The sequence below is a fragment of the Meleagris gallopavo genome, chromosome 6 (assembly GCF_000146605.3).
Source record: "Meleagris gallopavo isolate NT-WF06-2002-E0010 breed Aviagen turkey brand Nicholas breeding stock chromosome 6, Turkey_5.1, whole genome shotgun sequence".
Lineage (NCBI taxonomy): Eukaryota > Metazoa > Chordata > Aves > Galliformes > Phasianidae > Meleagris > Meleagris gallopavo.
In genome coordinates this window covers 43,492,849-43,512,536 of record NC_015016.2, presented here as the reverse complement: position 1 = coordinate 43,512,536, position 19,688 = coordinate 43,492,849, and the positions used below count along the sequence as shown (strand labels likewise).

Here is a 19,688-nt window from a genome sequence, read left to right as displayed (position 1 = left end):
GCCATTAGTTCTTCTGATACTTTTAGCCTTAATATCCGCAGACAAGTAGTTCTCAACACCCCCGCTGAACTTGGACGTTTGCTAGCCTACCATACAGCAGTAACAAAAGACTTCACTGTAGTCTGGAGACATACAGAGTACAAGGCAATTAGTGTTTAGAGGGTGTTCCATAACTCCTCTTGATGAAGTTAAGAAGCAGCCATACTTACCCATTTGCCAAATTTGTGGCTTCTCTCATCTGGGCAATTAGCCTGTTTACTAGATCTGCCTTTCTCTGGTTATAAACACTCACAGATTGCTGAACTTGCAAGGGAACCATCTTCTCAAACAGGTCTACAATGAAAGAAGTATAGATTACTGAAGTTGTACTGTGGAGGTAAGAGGATGCAACCATCTTCATGGCTCTTCAGTACAGGCTGTACTTTAAGATACTTCTCCTCCACTCCCTAAGGTGTGTTAAAATAAATTTCTAAAGGTCTTTATTTTAATGCATTGGATTTCCATCTAAGACCAAAACTGAGTTAAAATAACATAAAAGCATTTCATTGACAGTTGTAGGACTAAATATCATACCTTCCTTAAGCTTTTTTTTTTTTTTCCTAAAGGGAACAAAAGGAAAGAGAGAAGACCATTTTTCAGAACCCCCTGCTCAGCCAAACTGGTATTTGTCAGCTTTAAGGAAGGCCAGCAAGTAGGTTAGCAAAGACCGTATAATTTGATGTTTTCCCCTGTATCATTGCTCCTTCGAAGTTATAAAGATTGGTTTAATATGGGAAAAAACAGCTGCTGTGAAAAATCTTTAAGATTACATTGCAGATAATGATTTATATTGTGTTTTTTTTCTTCCAGTACATTTTATTCTCAAGATGAAAAACATCAAATTGAAAAAAGTAATACTTTCAAAGACACTGAGTGAACTTAATAATTCACAAGTAAACACCTACTTTTTCATGGCACAAACAAGCTTTAGTGGCTAGGCACATTTTACAAGGTAGCAATTACCCTGTGCTTGGCAAACTTTGCTCACCAGTGAATTTCTGACTGAGGGGCACGGCAACTGGAGTAGACTTGACAAGGCTGGCTTTCCCAATGGGCTCCAAATCTTTCAGGTCAGGAACACGGTCATGATAAATGAAGTCGTTATCTTTTTTGGCAGCTGTAAGCGCACGGTTGATTTTGTCAACCAAATCTTTAACATTGATGTATTCATCATAACGAGACGCCACTGTTTTCACCAAGTCTGCTGCATGCTAGGAAATTAAAAGAGTTAAAGTTAGAGAAAAGATACTGTTCTAATATATTTATTTTAAAAAAAGATTAGCTTCCCAGTTGATCACGTGTCTTAACTACCAAAGCTGTATGATTACCAAAGCTGGAGTCATACCATATCAGTATGACTGATATTATTCTTTTCTTTAAGAAGTGGAATAATTTTTACTGGGCATCAAAATTGAAATTAAAAATTAATTGAAGTTGCTTATTTAAAAATAAAAAATCAGTGAGCAAGCCTCACAGCCAAATCTTATAGGGATCACAGGTTAAAGGCAGTGACACTTCAAAAACCTGTTTACAAAAGAAGTCACCAAGTCATTTCCAGGTCAATTTAAATTCAAAGCTTGCTTTCACAGGTATCACAGAAATTTCTCAAATCTTGCTCAAGGGCATAGAAGAAGCAAAGCCAAAGTCCTGGTCTCCACCCCTACTGCTAATACCTGTCTAACCTTGAGCTCAGAAGTGTTGCTGGGTCCTACTACAAATTAAAACACAAATACCGCTGCCTCTTCACTTCTGTTTGCCAAAGCTACATAAAGCCCTAAGATCTCCGGCCTTCCTACACCCAATTTACTGCAAGAGAAATGCAGGACAAGACACTGTCCTTAGATGGTATTTGTTCCATCCTGATCACATTCGTGTTGCAAATACGTAAAACCAACATATTTAAAAGGCAATTTTACTCAAGGCCTACATAAAAGCACAGAAAGTCAAGAACTGAAACTTCTGAGGATTGTACAATGGAGGGACGTCCAGAGCTGTATTACAAATAAAACTGAAGTTTGCTAAGACTTTGTAAGAAATCACCCACCAGCAGTTCTGTTGCATCCCCCTCCTCCCTATTACTGCAGACTAACAAGCATGTGCCAGAAACAGGAAACGACAGAAGAAACAGGTAGGCATCATACATACTTTAACTTGAAAATTCGTAACAAATGTTCTATTTCTCCCCAGCCTAATTTGGTTTAGTTTTTAAAAAGAGAAAACAAAGAGTAGCACTTCATAGCATCTGAAATTTTTAAAAAACATGAGCAGAAAGGACAGCAAGTCTCTAGTTTAGTAAAATAAGACAGGACTTTTTGCACCATTCACGAGGCAGTACTGAAATAAGTAATAATGGCATACTTCCCTTCAGACTTCACAAAAACATCTCAACTATCAAGCATGAAGGGATATTTTTTGTACCAGAACTCTACATGAAATCAAGGGCAGAAGCTTATTAACAATACAAATTAATAGTAAATCTGATCTAGACAGATCTGTTAGTGGCAAACATTTAAAAAAAAAACTCGAAGATTCTCTAGCAGTGCAATCCTAGAGAAAAAAAGAGCTCTGCTAGATGGATTTGGAAGTCAAGAGAAAGGTACAGAGGTATACCTTCATTCTTCACCAAAAAACTTGTAACAGTAACTTCTAAAATGTCAACACAATAACTCTATCTTGTAACTTTCCTGTTATTAATAGAGCACATGGATCCCTAGACAAAATGGTACTTCCTATTTCCCTTTCTCAAGAACCAGAAACTTGAAGAAAACTGTTAATTTAAGATATTTTTACTATACTACACTGAAATAGTGAGAAGATCTTACCCATTGCTATATTATAAATAAGCCCCTCTGTAAATCAGGTGTAGATACAAAAAAAAAAAAAAAAGACGAAAAATACAACTGTTTGTGTTTTTCAAAAATCACTTATATCAGGATTGCATTAAAAGAGTTAAGTATAGACAAAGCTGAATTTAATTTCTTTTTATGACAAAATTACTTAGGAACATTTATTAACAGAACTGTTAACTATTCTGAGGAAAGAAGCACATGCAAATGTAAAGATACAGATTTAACAAGCAGGATCAACGGTATCAAAGTGCCCCAAAATGAAAATGCATCATTATAACAGCTACAGATCTATTTCTCATCTATGCAGCTACTAATAATTTGATTCATGTGATAAATTACTCTGCAATTTTTGAATGTTTCAGTCCTGCCTATTTCAGTTTTAAGACACTCAGCTGACATTTCAGGACTTGAAGTTTTCCCATATATTTTTCAGAAAAGATAAAAAGTATTCAAATTACCTACCTGCAACCTCCCAATTTCTTCACCAAATTTCTTCTGCTGTTTTGCCAGGATAGACTGATGATATTCTGCATTGGCCTGCATAATGCAGTGCTTTGCAGCCAGAACAGGAAACACCTCCTGGAAATAAAAATACTGACCAGGGAAAGTCCAACCACATAAACCACCACAGACAACATGGGATGCAGGAAGAAAAAGGAAGAAGAAAAGGAAATTAGAATCACCCAATTAATGGTTTAGATAGGTTAAAATATTAGAGGTAAATGTCAGAGATGACACGACTTGGCATGGATTGAATCAATTTTTTTCTTCTTTTTCAATCTGTTGCTGTAAGTTTCTTGGTGTCTATTATATTAGATGAACTAGAGTTTAAATTCAAACCATGAAGTCGCAACATTTACTCTAGAGATTAGGAATGCATGCATATATTAGGAAGGATAGTTGCAAGAACACACCCAAATGCCCCGAAGACAAGACAGTATTCTTAAAAGGAGGAGGAAGGAGTGGGAGGAGAAAACCATTTTTTTTTGTTTGGTTGGTTTTCTTTATACGTAGCAGCAAGAAAATAACATCTATCAAGAAAATAAGTCTAAAACCATGAAAACAAAAAACAAAAAGAACCAAAAGATGTAAAGCCATTAAAAGTCATTTTAGACTTTCATATGAACGCACTTATCTTCACAGGAACACCAACCAAGACATGAAGAAAACATTATACTGCAGGCAACAGCATTAGGCACAGCCTTTGATCAAGGATTTGGCCTTGCTGTTCTATTTCTTAAACCAAGGAGCACTGGAAAAGCAGAGTGATGTTGTAAAGAACTCATACAAAAACCTGCTTCTTCACATTTGTGCAACCTTGATGCACCTCAGAGATGAGTAGTCCAACTTGAAACATCAGCAGACTAGGAAGCCTTGCAACTGGAATATGACACATCAAGTTGACTTTATTTCACACCCCTAAGCACGTAACGGTTCTCAGAGCTGATATTAACTCACAGAACCAGAAAACCTTACCATGTTATTTCGAATAACCAATTGACAGATTACTGTAAAACTGCAACAGGGAGCAAATCTACAGTTTAGAAACATTCACAATCACAAAAGACAAAGCAAGGCCTTCTGTTATATCACATTACCTCAGAATTCAATTACAACCACAGCACCTAGGCAAGAAATTGGTCCAATCTGTAAAACACCACTGCACATGCAACAAGAAATATGTGCACACAAAGGAATCCAGAGTTGAAGCCAAGTAAAACATCAATTGAACTTAGGCTTTTTTTCCCCACACATATATTGAAAAGTCACCGACTGTCCAGAGCAAAGGCATTTGTGTAATTTAGTCCTTAAGAATAAAAAAAGCACACTTTACTTTAGCAGTTCTACTTTAGCAGAGTAGCCCTTACACGGTTCCTATAATTCAAGATTCTACTCTGCAGAAAAGTTTGAAAAACAGGGAAAAAAAGAGAAAACTGACATGATTTATTCCAGAGGAAATAACTGCCATGACACTAAGGATACCTTTGTGGCTTACAGGGCATATTAAGTTATTGAACCAAACATCAATCATTTTATCACTGGTAAAAAATATTTCTTTTTTCCTCTGTGGTGGTAGGTTTTAGTAGATTTGGTATATTTGACATTTCACTTTTATGATGATCACCCACTGCAAGCTGGGATCATTGTTTTAGAAACTATTAATGAAAAGTAACTGAAAATGAGCAGCTTGGGATGCTCCTGTGGATATTCACACCACAGTCACTACGGAAGACAAACTCCAACTTTTACTACATACAAATTTCAAGAGTCTAACAATATCAAAATTAAGTGCCTCTTATCCAAGATTAAAGATCTCACACTGCACAGAAGAATTCCTACTGTTTTATGATTTAATTATAATTGATAGAACCTTCCCAACTTCTTAAAGTACTTGTTATTGAAAGAATGTGGTAAAAACTATCTTCCCACTTCTTCCAAAAATTAAGAGCACTCAAATTAATAGTCAAGTCTAGACTGAGGTAATTTATAAATATCAAAACTGCTTTGGAGGTGGAAGAGGAGAAGGCAGGAAGAAGAGACACTTTTTCAGCCATGCTTTTCATTAACAAGTAGGTGATAAATGCCACCATAATAACCTGTTATCAAGACAGCAAATTTCACACAAAAACACTGAGACTAGAAACCAATTAAACCCCATTAGAAATGTTAGTCTGAAAACCCAATTCAGTAAGATATTAAGTAAGAAGGTATCCTTGAAGGCATCAAATATTCCAAGTTCACTTTAAGTGAAATATGCTGTAAGTAAACACACTTTAATTACATTTTTTAATAACTGTAATTACATTTTTAATAATTATTTAAAGTAAGTGATATTTTTCTTCCTGGATTCTTCAGTTTTTCTAATTACAGCTTCACACATAACATAAATGTAACAATAATGGTCAGCTTTTCTTGAGGATACCACGTGATGCATATTTCATTAAGTACACTGCACACAACAGCAACAGATCCCATGTTATTTCCAAGAGTTACTAACCTTGGGCAGAGTATCTTTGTACTGACACTGTTTGTAAGCATCACCATAGTAATCTGCAGCTTGATTAGCTAGTTTAGCTATGATGCCATCTTTCATTTTATCTGAAGGAAGAAAGAAAAACATTATGATTATGATCAGTTTACACAAGTCAACAGGTTAATTATTTCATCCTCAAACAGCAATAATCACTAAGGGAATATATTTCACATCAGAGACACTTGTGCTCAGCAGCATTCCCTGCCTCGCGTTCTCACCCAGTTTCCGAAGCCAGAACCATTAAAAATAAGACATATCTGTTCTTATCTCCTTTTATAATCATCTCTGGCCTGCACTAGCAATTCAGCCTTCTTAGATGAAGCAAGCAATCAATGCAAACGTTGACCATCTAAACAGCTGCTCTTACAAACAAATATTTTCTGATTCAGGTAATTTTTTGTGTATGGCCAGACTGATGAGCAGTAGTGGGAAGTACAGGAGAGGCGGAGTGGAAAGCCATAAATACTCAAATTACTGAAATCAAATCCAAAATGTGCTGTTCATTCCAGCACACACACGCCTACAACACTCAGATACGAGCTATGATGTTACACATTTATGCTCTATGACTTCAGTGCATTTAAGATATCCTAGGCAGATGTTTTCCAGCGTGGAACAGGTTAGAGATGACAAATGAAGGAAAAGGAGCGTTTGTGATCTGACAACTTTTTTGTTAAAATGTTTTTATTAAATATTTAGTTAACCGAAGAGAAACAAGTAACATCTAAATAGATGGAACTGGAAGAATGTTCTACAGTTTAATCTTCCTCCGCAGAGCCTGAGCATTAATGAAAAATAACTATTCATACAGTAGCCACGCTTCTATTAACAATGGAAATGTCAGAGACTATTTGTCCACACAGATAGTTTGGAATAGATATTTTCCTGTTACGAGCTTTAGTTTTCATTCACACATCCTAAAAATATTGCAGCTACTAATGCAAACCTAGAGAAGGAATAACAATTATATGTAAACTTGGAGACACTTAAAACATTAAGAAAGGCTCAGAAATTGAAGAAGTAATTTGCAGTTCTGCAATGAAGTTAGATTTAGCTGACCAATTTTTTTTGTCAAACAATTCCCCTTTCAATTTGTGAATAAGTGCAGTTTCACCAGATATCAGTTGAGTAAGGCTACTGAACAACCCATCTCATGAGAGTCGAATCAGAAAAATTGCAAGTAATGCAAATAGACAAAGCAGCAAGAAGCTGGATTTGAGTTCTGAGACCAAGCTGTGAAGCACTTGTGCCTGAAAAACAGGTTTCCCATGTTGTCAACTACAACACTTCACACAGTGCATTTATTTTCCTGAAGGGAAAAGAATCTCTACATCTGACAAAAATCTACAGCCTCCACAGTCAGATTATTATTAACCTGTGCTTCTAAGACTGGAAGACTTGTATCATAGGACTAACCACATTCATTCATTAACTAGGTGCATGTGGACTTTCAATCAGCCTTGCTTTATCATATTCTGAATAAGAAGTTTTGCTACCAGCACGATAATAAACATAAACACAGCTTATTAATAAGCCAAAGGACATTAGCTTCTCGTTGAGATTCTCTAAAAGGCAAAAGGCTACAATATTTTTTCCCCTGTGAAGAAACATACCAGGTAAGATCTTTTGTTTCCCAGACAGACAAGTACGTAATCCAGCAAAATCCTTCATAAAGAAAGACTAATTGTTTTGAATACAAAAAGAAAGTAAAGGCAAGTGGAACAAATGCACTGTCAAATGAACTTTAAATTCTAAAATGACATCTGTAGTTTCTGTTTGATGACCTGTATTCACAGAGAAAGGTTGGAAATCTAAAGGCAAAATTGAAAACCTGAAAGGCCAGCCATCATCTCTTAATAATTTAAGATGATTTCATGTTTTTTGAAGTTACAACAAGCACATGAACACAACCTGAATGTTAACGTATACCTCTTGTTGCTTTCAAAAAAAACACCTCTTGTGCTTGAGCCAGCATAATGAGACTGAGGGTTCCAACCGTGTCTGGAGAGATGTCCACTGTAGGTTCTCTGCTCAGAGCTGACAGGACGGTGTCTTTAATGTGTTGGAAAGCACCACTTGCAAACTAAACAAAATAGAAAATTAACATTTTTCTTATTCCAAAACAGGCTTTTGCTCTAATATAATTCATGCAGTAATTACAAAGAACTATAAATTCTTTGGTATACAGTCTCTCATTTATTGTTTAACTATCCAAACCAACTCCAACTTGCAACTTCTTGTTCCTGCAGTTACTCACGTGGAAACGCTTATCAAGAGGGATTATAAAAGCCAAACTATACTGGTGATAGCTAACCATGTAAGAACAGGAAAAATGTAATGCATTCTAGCAAGAAGAATTTAAGCGAGTATTACTGTATAATTTGTTAGGAGTAAACTTCATATTAGCTAGAATTACTAGGTTTTTAGTTGGAGGCTATTAGTTCCCAGCAGTCTTGGGGGAAGGGGCAGAGGCGAGCTGTTATGGAATGAAATCTTTCAAAACTAGCAAATAAGCATGAGCCAATGCCATCTGCTCAGCCAATCCACCATTGTAATTAAAGGAAGAAAAGACATGCAGCTGCAAAATTGATGTTCTAAGATAGATAACTGAATTCCAAAGCATAAGCAGGGAGCCTCTGTACCTGATAGTGTTTAGCTGCAGCTTTTAGCCCTTCGTCATTATCTAGATTCTGTTCTGCTGCAATCTGGCTTGCCAATGCTCCACAGTTGAACAAAACACAGGTCTTCTCATACCCCAAACTTGCCAGAGCTGCAATCAAGAAAAACTGTTATCCACACTTTTAAGAAAATAGTAACTTCCAGTACTTGAACATCCTGCAGACAAAGGGACAGTTTCAAACTAAAAAAATAAAACAATCATAATGAACTTTTAAAGTAAAAATTATCTTTGACCCAAAGGCTGAACAGATCCTGTTCGATATTTCCACTAAATGTTTCAAAGTGAGGAAGAGTCATAGCATAAATATCTACACAATACATGAAATAGCTAGAAAGTCACTATAATTACAATGCAATGGGGTTTTTTTGGCTCCTGAAATATAAGAACATATTTTAGATTATCCTTTACTCACGTGTGTGACCTTTTAAGTATCAGTCACCCTGCAGCAACTACACACTGACATGTTCTTACTGTATCTTGAACGCAGATTGCCCTTCTTTCATTGAGAGCAAATGGATTCACATGCTCTGTCTTACTATACATTGAAACGGAGGGAGTTTTTCCCACCCTTTACAAATATCATTTCACACTGAAAATATTAACAAATATAATGGATGCATTCTGCTTATAGATGTACTGAGACAGCTACAGATTTACTTAAAACATGTTCTCACTAGAGAGCAGCATGGCCTGTTCAGACTCAATTCCTGCAGTACTTCAAAGCCCCAGAGGATGGAGCCCCCAGTTCTAGTAACAGTTAATACCTTAACAGCAACTATTTTGAATCTACTAATTGCCTTCCAAAGGTTATTAGAATTTCCAGCACTGGCATTCAGCCAAAGACTGCAGATATTCTGTGCTCCGTGGAGAAGACAAAACTCAGTTACTGCATTCCCCATTTCACAAACCCAGGTCCGACTGCTGAGTTATAACACGCAAGTAGTACCAATGGGGCACATTGTTTTGTTTCACCATCATCCAGCCTCTTTATTCAGCTGCTACTTTATCTCTGAAGTTTTTACTCCCTGACCTGCACTAAATTTTAAGACAAGCAGCCACTGTATTTCATTTAGGTGACAGTCATTTATCTACATCATTTCTCCTTTAAGTTTACTTTCCAGAATTTTTCTAAACAGCGTGTTGTACAGGCTACATGTTAAGTCAAAAAATTAAAACACCAGGAAGTAAAGAAGACAAGGTCTTAATGTTTCTGAAGTGCAGAAGTGCTCTGTAGCTAGAATTACTTTACACTTTGGATTGTTTCTCAAGTGTGATTTACTACAGTGAGAACAGCTGTTAAGCAATATAGTTTTCCTCAGACTCATCTGTTTATAGCTCTACCTACTAACTTAAGCCAACATGTTTCAGATTGCATGCCATGCTATGAACTGGGTCACTTTTCCAACAGTCACAGTATCTGCTAGCTACCCTTGTGATACAGACTGGGATACAGGGGAGGACAGGAAGAAAGCAGTCACCACAGTGAAAGCCAGAACTCTCAAGCCATACCACTGGATCTCACTTCCACAGAAGTGAAAGGAGTTGTGTGTTGAATTTTCATCTGGAGAAAGAATTTTCCTCTTTAGAGGTAAGCACATTTTACTCCCTCAATAACGGAAAACTTGGCCTCGTACCGATAAAGCCCACTGCCAATTCTCATCTGAAAGGTTCACACATATGCTATATTTCACCTGGAGAGCAGCATCTGGGCAATCTGCAATGTAGCACTAAAACCACAGACCAGTAAACTCCTTTTGTTAATTTCTTCCCACTAAGGTCTGTTTTAAAGCTTCAAAACAGTTTTTCTTCCACTGCTCGTTAACTGACCATTACTCACAAGTCAATAATGAATGTCTTGGATATTGCACAGGGACTGCTGCATAAATCTCTGGCCATCTGCCTCACGTTATTTAGGGTAGTATATAATTAACCTGCAGACAAGCAAGCTTTCCTCAAACCGCCCTAACACTGCATGTATTCAAATTCTCAGGACAATCACCAACCTTATGATTACTGATTTTCCCTCCTAGTTTTTTATACATCTCCGAAAAGTGACAGACTTTTTAAGTAATAATTATATATTCTGAACTTCATTATGAAAGAAAAGTTATTTATCATGAAGCAGAAGCTCCCCAGAACACAGAGCCAAGCAAACTTTAAAGAAAGACACAGCATCTTCAGGACAGTCCCTCATTACCCACAAGAACTTCCTAGAGCACTTTGGAAAACTGAGCAAGAAAAGATGTGTAGCACCTGCTTAAGCACAGGGACATGGTATGTTGTTACACACGGAGTTCACATAAACACAGCTGTGGCAGCTGTATTCAGAATAAGACACGAGAGCTTCAAAAAACCTACAAAAAAAGGCACTCTAACATTTTTCAAGCTTTGTCCAGAGCTTCAAAATTGCAACGGTCATCCTGCAATGCTAGTCATGATAAACACTTAGGTATAAATAGAAATAAATAGAGAATGATGACTCGGCTGAAAAGCTTCTCACTTGATTCAAAAGGATTTAGTCTCAGTTTCTGGATTTGGAACACTTGCCAATACACTTTATGACTGTGAGTTTGCAGTGCAGAATTGTCCTTAGGCAACTGAAACAAAACAGACTAACTCCTCCACGTCCACAGGAGACTAATGTTATTTCTCTCTCTTCTAAACGTTCAATACTGTATGAAGACATTTTATAAAGAAGTAATAGAATAATTATTTCAACATATGGGAAGGAAGATCCTTTTATTCTCTGGAACAAAATGTGATGCCCAGTTACGTCACTGAAGTCAGCCTTCTCCTCGAGAAGATTCAGCAGCACATTTCAAGAGAACCCAATTCATGGAAAGCCAAACAATCATCTACTATTGAAACTTAATGTTATCTTGAACAATTTCGACTAATGCCAGTTCAGAGTGTATAAGTTAGTATAACTATTATCAGACTGAGTATCTATTTGTGCCTTTGGAAAACTAATCTTGAATCTCGACTTCAATTTTATAGAAATCATGTGCATGGTGCTGAGTTATTAGCTATGTTAAGAGATTAATCTGTTATTATTGCAGGTGAACTCATGGAAAGCTCTACTGAAAATACTATAAAGACTACCAAACTTTCAGTTATATAGTTTTATTAAATCTTTATAATATTTTCAATGCATGCATTTTCAGTACAACTACATACCCAGTTTGACAGAGCCTCCAAAAAGCGATCCTTTGTCAAAAGCATCTTTCCACGTAAATGTTACACAGACCTGAAAGGTATAAAAAAGATGTTTATTTGTAAAATTAAATAATAAAGCTTCAGAAAATATTCCAAACTTACTACTTATCCCTTTTTATTCTAACTACACGAAGCATGTACTTCACTTGTGATGTTACACACGTTCTGGAAGTTTCAGGAAATAATCAACATTACTTGAAAGTGTTTATTCCATATTTTTTCCTTCTCGGTAGTTTTCCTAAAGTACTTCTAATTCATGCAAGCAAGACAAATCCAAAAATAACCCTCCAGCTCTGCTCCTATTCCGAGTGACAGACGTGTTTATTTCCAAACTGACTCCTTCCACACCCACTATGATAGACAGGTAAGGTCACCATTAAACGAAACCACCCAGCCATGCAGTTTCCACTATTCCCAATCACCAGCATATCTAGAACTGTTTTGTAATACAGTTTTTATGACACGCATATTAGGAGTGAATTCAATTGTCAGGAAATGCATTCAGAAGAGAAAGCAGGTAAAAATAGTGTTTTCTTATATTACATTTCCAGCACATATGTCAAAGACAATTTAAATTCTTCACACAGCCTGTTTTGAAGTTCCACAATTTGATTCAGTCAATTGAACCAGTTGTTGGCCACAGGTATCAGCCCAGAAAAAATAACAGAATACTTCATTTTCAAATGCCCTGAGAGGCAGAGCACAATACTGTTCAATAACATTTTCTTCTAGCAGAAACACTGGTTCAGGAAGAAGTTCTGGTCCCCAACTCCTCATTCCCACTGACTGCTTCTATTAACAGAACAGTTTACAGATCTGTAGTTCCTGCTTATAAAGTTTTCCAGTTCACTGCATCGCAGGGTTTGCAGATCACCACACGGAAACTTCTGCAAGTTAAAACCAAGTACAGTTTGGCTTGGCTTTACCAACAAGTGAAGGCAGCTACACAGAAAACTCAAATCAGTTTGAACTCCATCAAAGCCACTCCCTTGTAATCTTTAAGTCTGAAATTCTGTCCTTTTGGTAAATGCCTCTGAAAAACAACCTGTGTCTTTTTCTCCCAAAATAAGAGTCTATAAACATATTCCAGTCTCCACCTGAGGAAAGAAATCTTTTATCTCAGCACGCAGAATTTAAGCTGAATTTGTCATCTGAATCATAAAATAGTAAGTAAATTTGGTAGGGGAAAAAAAAAAAAAACACCTTTCAGAAGCTATGCAATTTATAAATGCAGAGAAAGAATAAGCAGTAAGCTTGTCATTGGATTTAGTCTTTTTGCTGCTATGAATGAAACATCTGTCCTGCCTCAAAAGAAACCAAAGATCATATTGCATCCGTTACTAACTAAAGGTTTTCCCATAAAAATCATGTTTTTAAATAGCCTTTATAACATGGTATGAAATAGATTTCCTGGAAAAAGGAGAGTTGAAGAGGAATCCTCCAGCCAAGCACAACTCTTTCTAACTTAAACCACAACCATCAGCCAGCACTAAAGCTTTCCCAAATCTTTAATACAGAAGCAATCGTGACAATCAGAAATGAAGTTTTAGCACAGACTACGTGAGTACAGGCTGAAAATAAACAAAGGTCACAAAAATAAGGATCAAAGATTTAATACCCTGCCTAAGCTAAGTCCTGTTTAGCGGATTATGCCCAGGCTTGGAAGTTGCATCCTAGATGCCACCATTACAGTTACTTCTGTGTAAGGGTGCGATGCATCTCCTTACCTGATTCTCAGAGAATGGAAATTTTGGTTCAATCGAACACAGCTGATCATAATATCTACAAAAAAAAAAAAAGAAAAAAAAAGGTATTAGAAACCAAACCAAGAGCTCTCACTGTCAAATTTGCACGTAAAGAAGAGGGTAGCACAGGCTCCCCACTGCTACCCAGTACACTATGGGGCTCACTCATAGCTATGGAGGGCATCTGCAGGACAAATCCTGCCTAAAGGAATTCATTCAGAAGACCAGTGTGTTCAAAGAGAGGCTTATTCAGTGACAGTCAAAGAATTAATTAAGAATTAAGTAGCACAGATTAAGCTGTCCATGCCACATTCTGAAAGAGAATGTATTAAAAAAAAAGTTATACAAAGGAGACCCCATGTGCATAAAAACACAGGAATACATTAGACATTAAATCATGCTGCAAAAGTAAGTACAACACTTAATATAAACAAGTTACTTAATGGGCTCTTGTTCTGAACATTACGACCCAGTCCCCAGTCATTTCCAACTGACTTGTTTCAAATTCAGCATCCTGGAAACAGAATTTGCTTTACAGTTTATCAGCTGAAAAGCCCAATCCTTGATAAAATTCTTCAGTTGTAAGCTGTTGTCATTGGAGTATATTATCACAGCCACTGTGAACTAAAACCAAGTCTCCGTGCCAGTATTTTGTCTACTCAGCAGAAGATGTTTGGGAAAGTGTCAGAAAAGTGGCAAGAACAGCACAGTTCCCCACACAATCTTTCCAAGCAACAATTAGCAGCTGAAAGTTTTCCCAAGTTGCACCACTAATTCAGTGGCAGGCAGCATGCAGAACAGAAAGCCACCGAACTGCAAACACATCCCATGTGAAGACTGTTTCTATGCTTCTCCTTGTACAAACTGACATATGGGCATATACCCAACATTATATTAGTCCGTTTCTTTTAAGCAATTTATGTTCCCAACATTCAAAACATCTAGCTTCTCAATCTGAATCACAGTAAACATCACCCCTGTTTCTTTAGAACGTGTTATCAAATATTAATCAGTCTAGGACACGAAGCAGATGTTCCACAGGCAAGGAATGCATGTTTAAAAATTCAGGAAACATTTCTAATATACAATAAGAATAGCACTGACATATGCTTCAGTAAATTACATCTACCAATGTACATAATGATACGGGTTTATGGCTTCAACTGAGGCACTGCAATTCAAAAGACAATATGCTAAGCCATGTCAAAAGCTACAGTAATCTGCTACAGTGACTCTGCAGAAGGTCTCTGACCAGTAGCACTGAGTTTTATTAGAAGATCTCTGGAGCTGTTCTGTGTGACAGTGCTTCACTCAAGATAATTTCTTACTTAAAACAACAAGTATGTAAAAGCCAAAGGGCTTTAAGACACTTCATATGAGCTTTAAAGCTTGTGACAATTCTCCTCTTGCCTACACAAACCCATAAATCTGCATTCTATCTTATCATGCTTCACAAGAAAGATTGCTATAAGATGACCTGTTGGTACGGAGTCAGATTTGAGATATGCTTCTACTCAGAGACATACTCTAGAACAAGGTGCTTTCCCAAAAGAACTAAAATGGTGGTAACGAGCTGATAAACTGTGCGACTGTAATATCAAGGTAACATAACTTTCTTTCAACGCGAAGGAAGTCAGCACATGAAAGGCAGCAGTATTTAAAAGAATGCTTTTTTTTGTTAAGTGTTTGTGTGTGGTTGTTTTTTTTAAACATTCTGTCTGTTTTCCATCTTTCATTAGATGACCATAGCTTGAAAGCACATAGCCCTTGAAGTAGTTAAACACACCTTAATTACAATTTCTTTTTTAGTTTAAGACCTTAATCAAGGCCTGATCACATAAAAGTGCACAGAACAGCAGCCCTCTTGTAGTTACAAGAGGTTCAGTTTTGCATGGCGATGCTCTCATCAGTTTAAGTTTGGTCTGAATCATCACATCATTACCACCTCCTCTCCCCCCCACCTCCACTCCCTAGGAGGTTTAACTGACACGGTTTAACACAAGCAGTTCAGAAATCAGTGAAATAAATGCTATTACTAAAGATAATTTCAAGTCATGTACTTTGATATTTCCTCCATTGTCCTCTGCTGGTCTCAGCAGGTTCCATTTTGTATTACATAAAAAATGAGACTTCTCTTTTACTCTCCTCACGTCACCCAATTCAGTTTGTCATACAAGTTACCCTCCTACAGTCCTCCCATCACCTTTCTCCTCAGCTGCCAATAGGACAGAATCAAGATGCACAGCTCGTTCAATGGCCTTGCACGCCAGATGCATGCAGTCAGGTGCATGTAAGTAGTGGCTGCTGGCAAAGACTCTTCTTTGTATGGCCAAAGGACAGCCACAAAGAAATCAAGAGGTGTGAGCTTCTACCAACATGCAGTTGCTCCATTTAACATCCATGGATACCAACAACAGAGGGCTTTTTGTTTGGCTGTCTTTTTTACAAATAAATTCATACCTTGTTTGCTGTTTGAAGTGTGTGGTGGTGTCATTTCCTCTTACTAAAGAACCTGAAATCCTATTCAAGACTCAGGTCTCTTTAAAACTCTGCAGACCTTCCTCCCCCACAAAAAAAAACCCAACACTTTTGCTTAGCAGTGACTAAACATAACGATAAGGGTAAGAAAACACCAACCAGAGAACGGCAAGCAAGCAGTACAGCACAAAGAGAGAAACCATTAAAGGAAAGGCCACATCTGATACATGAGTCAGTAACACATAAAGGTGCCATTTAAAACAAAGTTACAGTAATTTCTAACTGTCCAGACACCAAGACCTGAAGTTGCTGTGCAACACAGATGGGCACTGCACATTCGGCTGTGTTAAGGTGATGGATTAAAGAAAGTCACACAAACCTATCAATGTGTGCCAGAGTTCCGGCTACAGCAAGAAAGGCAGAACAGATGTCAGCAACCCAGACCTAGCTCAAAGTGCAGGGCTCGTTCACTAAAACGGGCATTACAGGCTCCCAAATGCTTGCAGAAATGAGAAACAGCAGCCAAATGAGCTGGAAATCAAGGTCTAATTAGCATTTCATCGAAACGTAACGATATGATTTATGCATTAAGCTCAACTCCCCTTTCTCCTTCAGACAATCACAAAGTAAAATCTCCTTCAAAAGAAGCTAAAAGAGGCCAAGATCTGCCCACTCTCTCAGATAAGAGCTGGAGTTCTGAATCCACAGATGGAAACCAGAGCTGCAGCCTTCAGCCTCCACAGGATCTGACGGCTCAAAATAAAGCCACGTGCACACACACACAAATCTGCAAGGGCTGTAAGCAAAATTAAACCAATTAAGCTCATACCAGCACTCCAGAGAACAAAAATGGAGTCCTGGTTATCTTTAGAATTAAGAGAGGAAGCGGGGAACCCCTCGAAGCTATTATCAAGCTAAGGAAAAGAGCACAACATCAGACTCGGTACGACAGGATTTAAGGAGAAACGTGTCCAAAAGCTCACGGACGTCACCTTCCGAGCGCTCCGATTCTCACAGAGCACAAAGCCTGGAGGCAGGCAGCAGTCCTTCCCACTTACATTTCCCCCCCTTTTCACCGGGTGCCTCAAGTACTTCTCCAAGAAGCGCTTGCATTCATCAGCCACACAAACACAGCCTACCGGCCGCTTTCAGCGCTTTTGTTCAGGGTTTATCTAGGTAATGGAGCCACAAGCGAGCGTATTTCTTCTCCAAAGAAAAAATGTGCAGTATCTAAGCAGCGAAACAAGGGGGAAGACTGAAAAACAGGGGACAGCTCTAGACTTGTTAGCAGAAGATTATGCCCTCATTTCTTAACATTTAAGGAGCCTGCAGCGCTCTACTAAGGAAGATGGTTTAACGACTGTTTACGAGGGTGGAGAGCGATAGGACAAGGGGGAACGATCTTAAACTGAGGCAGCGGAGGTTTAGGTTGGATATTAGGAGGAAGTTTTTCCCCCAGAGGGCGGTGAGGCACTGGAACAGGTTGCCCAAGGAGGCTGTGGATGCCCCATCCCTGGAGGCATTCAAGGCCAGGCTGGATGTGGCTCTGGGCAGCCTGGGCTGCTGGTTGGCGACCCTGCACGTAGCAGGGGGTTGGAACTGGATGATCACTGATTTCAACCCAGGCCATTCTGTGATTCTATGGTCTAAAATGTCACAAAGAAGCAAACGGACTTTGCAGTTAGTTCTTCCAACTTTGCTTCACTAACAAACCCATTTTAAACATGGCAAGTGTGAAATCCAGCTTTAACCTTGCTAAAACTGTTAACTGAAACACAAGACTTCACACGGCTCCAACAGTAACAACGAGATAGCAGGAGCTGGGAAGGGATGAGAGCTTTCTCAAGGCAGTTGGAAGTTTGGGCTCCTTCCAGCAAAGCTCAGCTGGATGCTTCTGTTTCAACTTGTCAGCAACTGCTGGCACCTTCCGGAACTGAGTATATATAGCAGAATATTCTTACAGAATAAGAACTTATTTTCCAACAACTGGAATGGACATGAACAGTCAGACATTGAAACTGCCTTGAAAGTTGGCTAATTATGCAATTCCGATCAGTTTCTCTTCATAATTCCTGAGGTAGTTGCATAGTATGGCTTCAATTAACGTAATGACCTGGCTCTGAAAGAGGGATGTTTCCCTCAGCCATTGGCTTTCAGCCATACTCCTCCTACCCTCTTTTGTTCCAGCTCTGAGGTTCATCTGACCTCTTGCTGAGCTCATTTTCAAGTTTCAAACCTGAGAAAGAGCCACGTACACCTTTTGTATTCTAGAACCGAGGAAGAGAAAGAACAGAACTGAGGAGATATGGCAGCACTTTCTCCATTCAGCACTTGTTAGATGAGGTGAGGTCATGTGACAGATCAGGACCAAACATGGATTTCAGGTAAGAAATTAATCACAAACCTGATTGGCACAATCAGAAAAAGGAGCCCGATTCCAGTGTTCGAGGGAAGGGGACGTCACACCCTTCAACTTGGCTGAGTCAATCTTTCTGTTCATAGATGCTCATTTATTTCCCTGACCTTCAAAAGGCATGCACAGTAATACCCTCAAAAGCATAAAGAGTAATAAGCAAGAATAGAACAGGAAGCTGCACAGATACCATAAAACACGTAGTTTTTATAGTCCAAACACCCAGTGTGGGCTTGATAAGCCTTTAAACAACAAAAAACAGTAACTACCTTCTCTGTCATGTATCTTTTCCACTCCTTTTACAGTTCATAAAAAAACCCCAGTGAGCATAAGATATGTTTGCTCTTGACAACACTGCAGAAGCATGTCAAGCTCTCGGCTATCATTTCTCTGTGCACTAGGAAATCCCCCTACTTATTTTTCTCTTTAAGAATCTTAGTGCTAAAAACTCACTGAATCTTCGATTCTAACTATGAAGACTGAAGTCTGTGCTTGGTGTTCACCACTGAGTTAATCACAGTGCCTTCAGCGATTAGAGCTACAAATAGCTGAGCTTGAAATGTTTCCCACGCAGGAGAGAGGAGCAGGATTACCACAGCGAGGCAATGCTGTGATGCATCGGCATTATACAGAGACGCAAAAGGGTGAGCATTTTTGCAGGTGACAGAGCTGCGGGTCCCAAAGCAGCGCTCATACAGTTTAATAGGCAGAAGGCTCAGATGGAAACTTATCCAACGTACAGCAGCTCCAGCACAAGGCCCCCCTTTGCTTCCTCTTAGCAAAACCTTTTAGCAAACTGAAAGCGTCAAGCAGAGAAATAAGGCCGTGACTTTGCAAATATACTTAAAAGCTGCTGAACAGGTACTGAACAGCTACTGAACAGGGTCAGGAGCATGAGGGGAGCTGAAGAGAAGCCATCAGAGACAGCGAGATGTAACAGAATCACAGAACGGCCAGGTTGGAAGGGCCACCAACCTCCGCATTTAATACTAGACCAGGCTGCCCAGGACCCCATCCAACCTGGCCTCCAGGGACGGGGCATCCGCAGCCTCTCTGGGCAGCCTGTTCCAGCACCAACGCTGGAGCGGAAGGCACGTCCCGTAAAGCCAACGGCGTTTACCCAGCTCCCACTACCCACATTCGGAAGGGGAAGCTGGGAGAGCCGAGGCCTGCGCATTACTCCCAGCCCAGGCTCCCGAGCCGCCAGGCACCCGCTCGAGGCGCAGCTCCAGAG

The 19,688-nt window shown here is 38.8% G+C and overlaps 1 protein-coding gene across 1 annotated transcript in view; it reads right to left on the bottom strand.

The window, feature by feature from the left end:
* PDCD6IP (programmed cell death 6 interacting protein) overlaps positions 1-19,688 on the bottom strand; it is a 30,246-nt gene that overhangs the window by 10,124 nt on the left and 434 nt on the right. The window contains exons 2-10 of the mRNA XM_010712992.3: positions 15,536-15,540; positions 13,546-13,603; positions 11,780-11,849; positions 8,565-8,692; positions 7,852-8,005; positions 5,887-5,987; positions 3,351-3,467; positions 1,028-1,250; positions 210-333 (exon numbers count right to left, since the gene is read on the bottom strand). Of these exons, the coding sequence (XP_010711294.1) occupies positions 210-333; positions 1,028-1,250; positions 3,351-3,467; positions 5,887-5,987; positions 7,852-8,005; positions 8,565-8,692; positions 11,780-11,849; positions 13,546-13,603; positions 15,536-15,540 (980 nt within the window). The remainder of the gene's footprint in view (positions 1-209; positions 334-1,027; positions 1,251-3,350; positions 3,468-5,886; positions 5,988-7,851; positions 8,006-8,564; positions 8,693-11,779; positions 11,850-13,545; positions 13,604-15,535; positions 15,541-19,688) is intronic.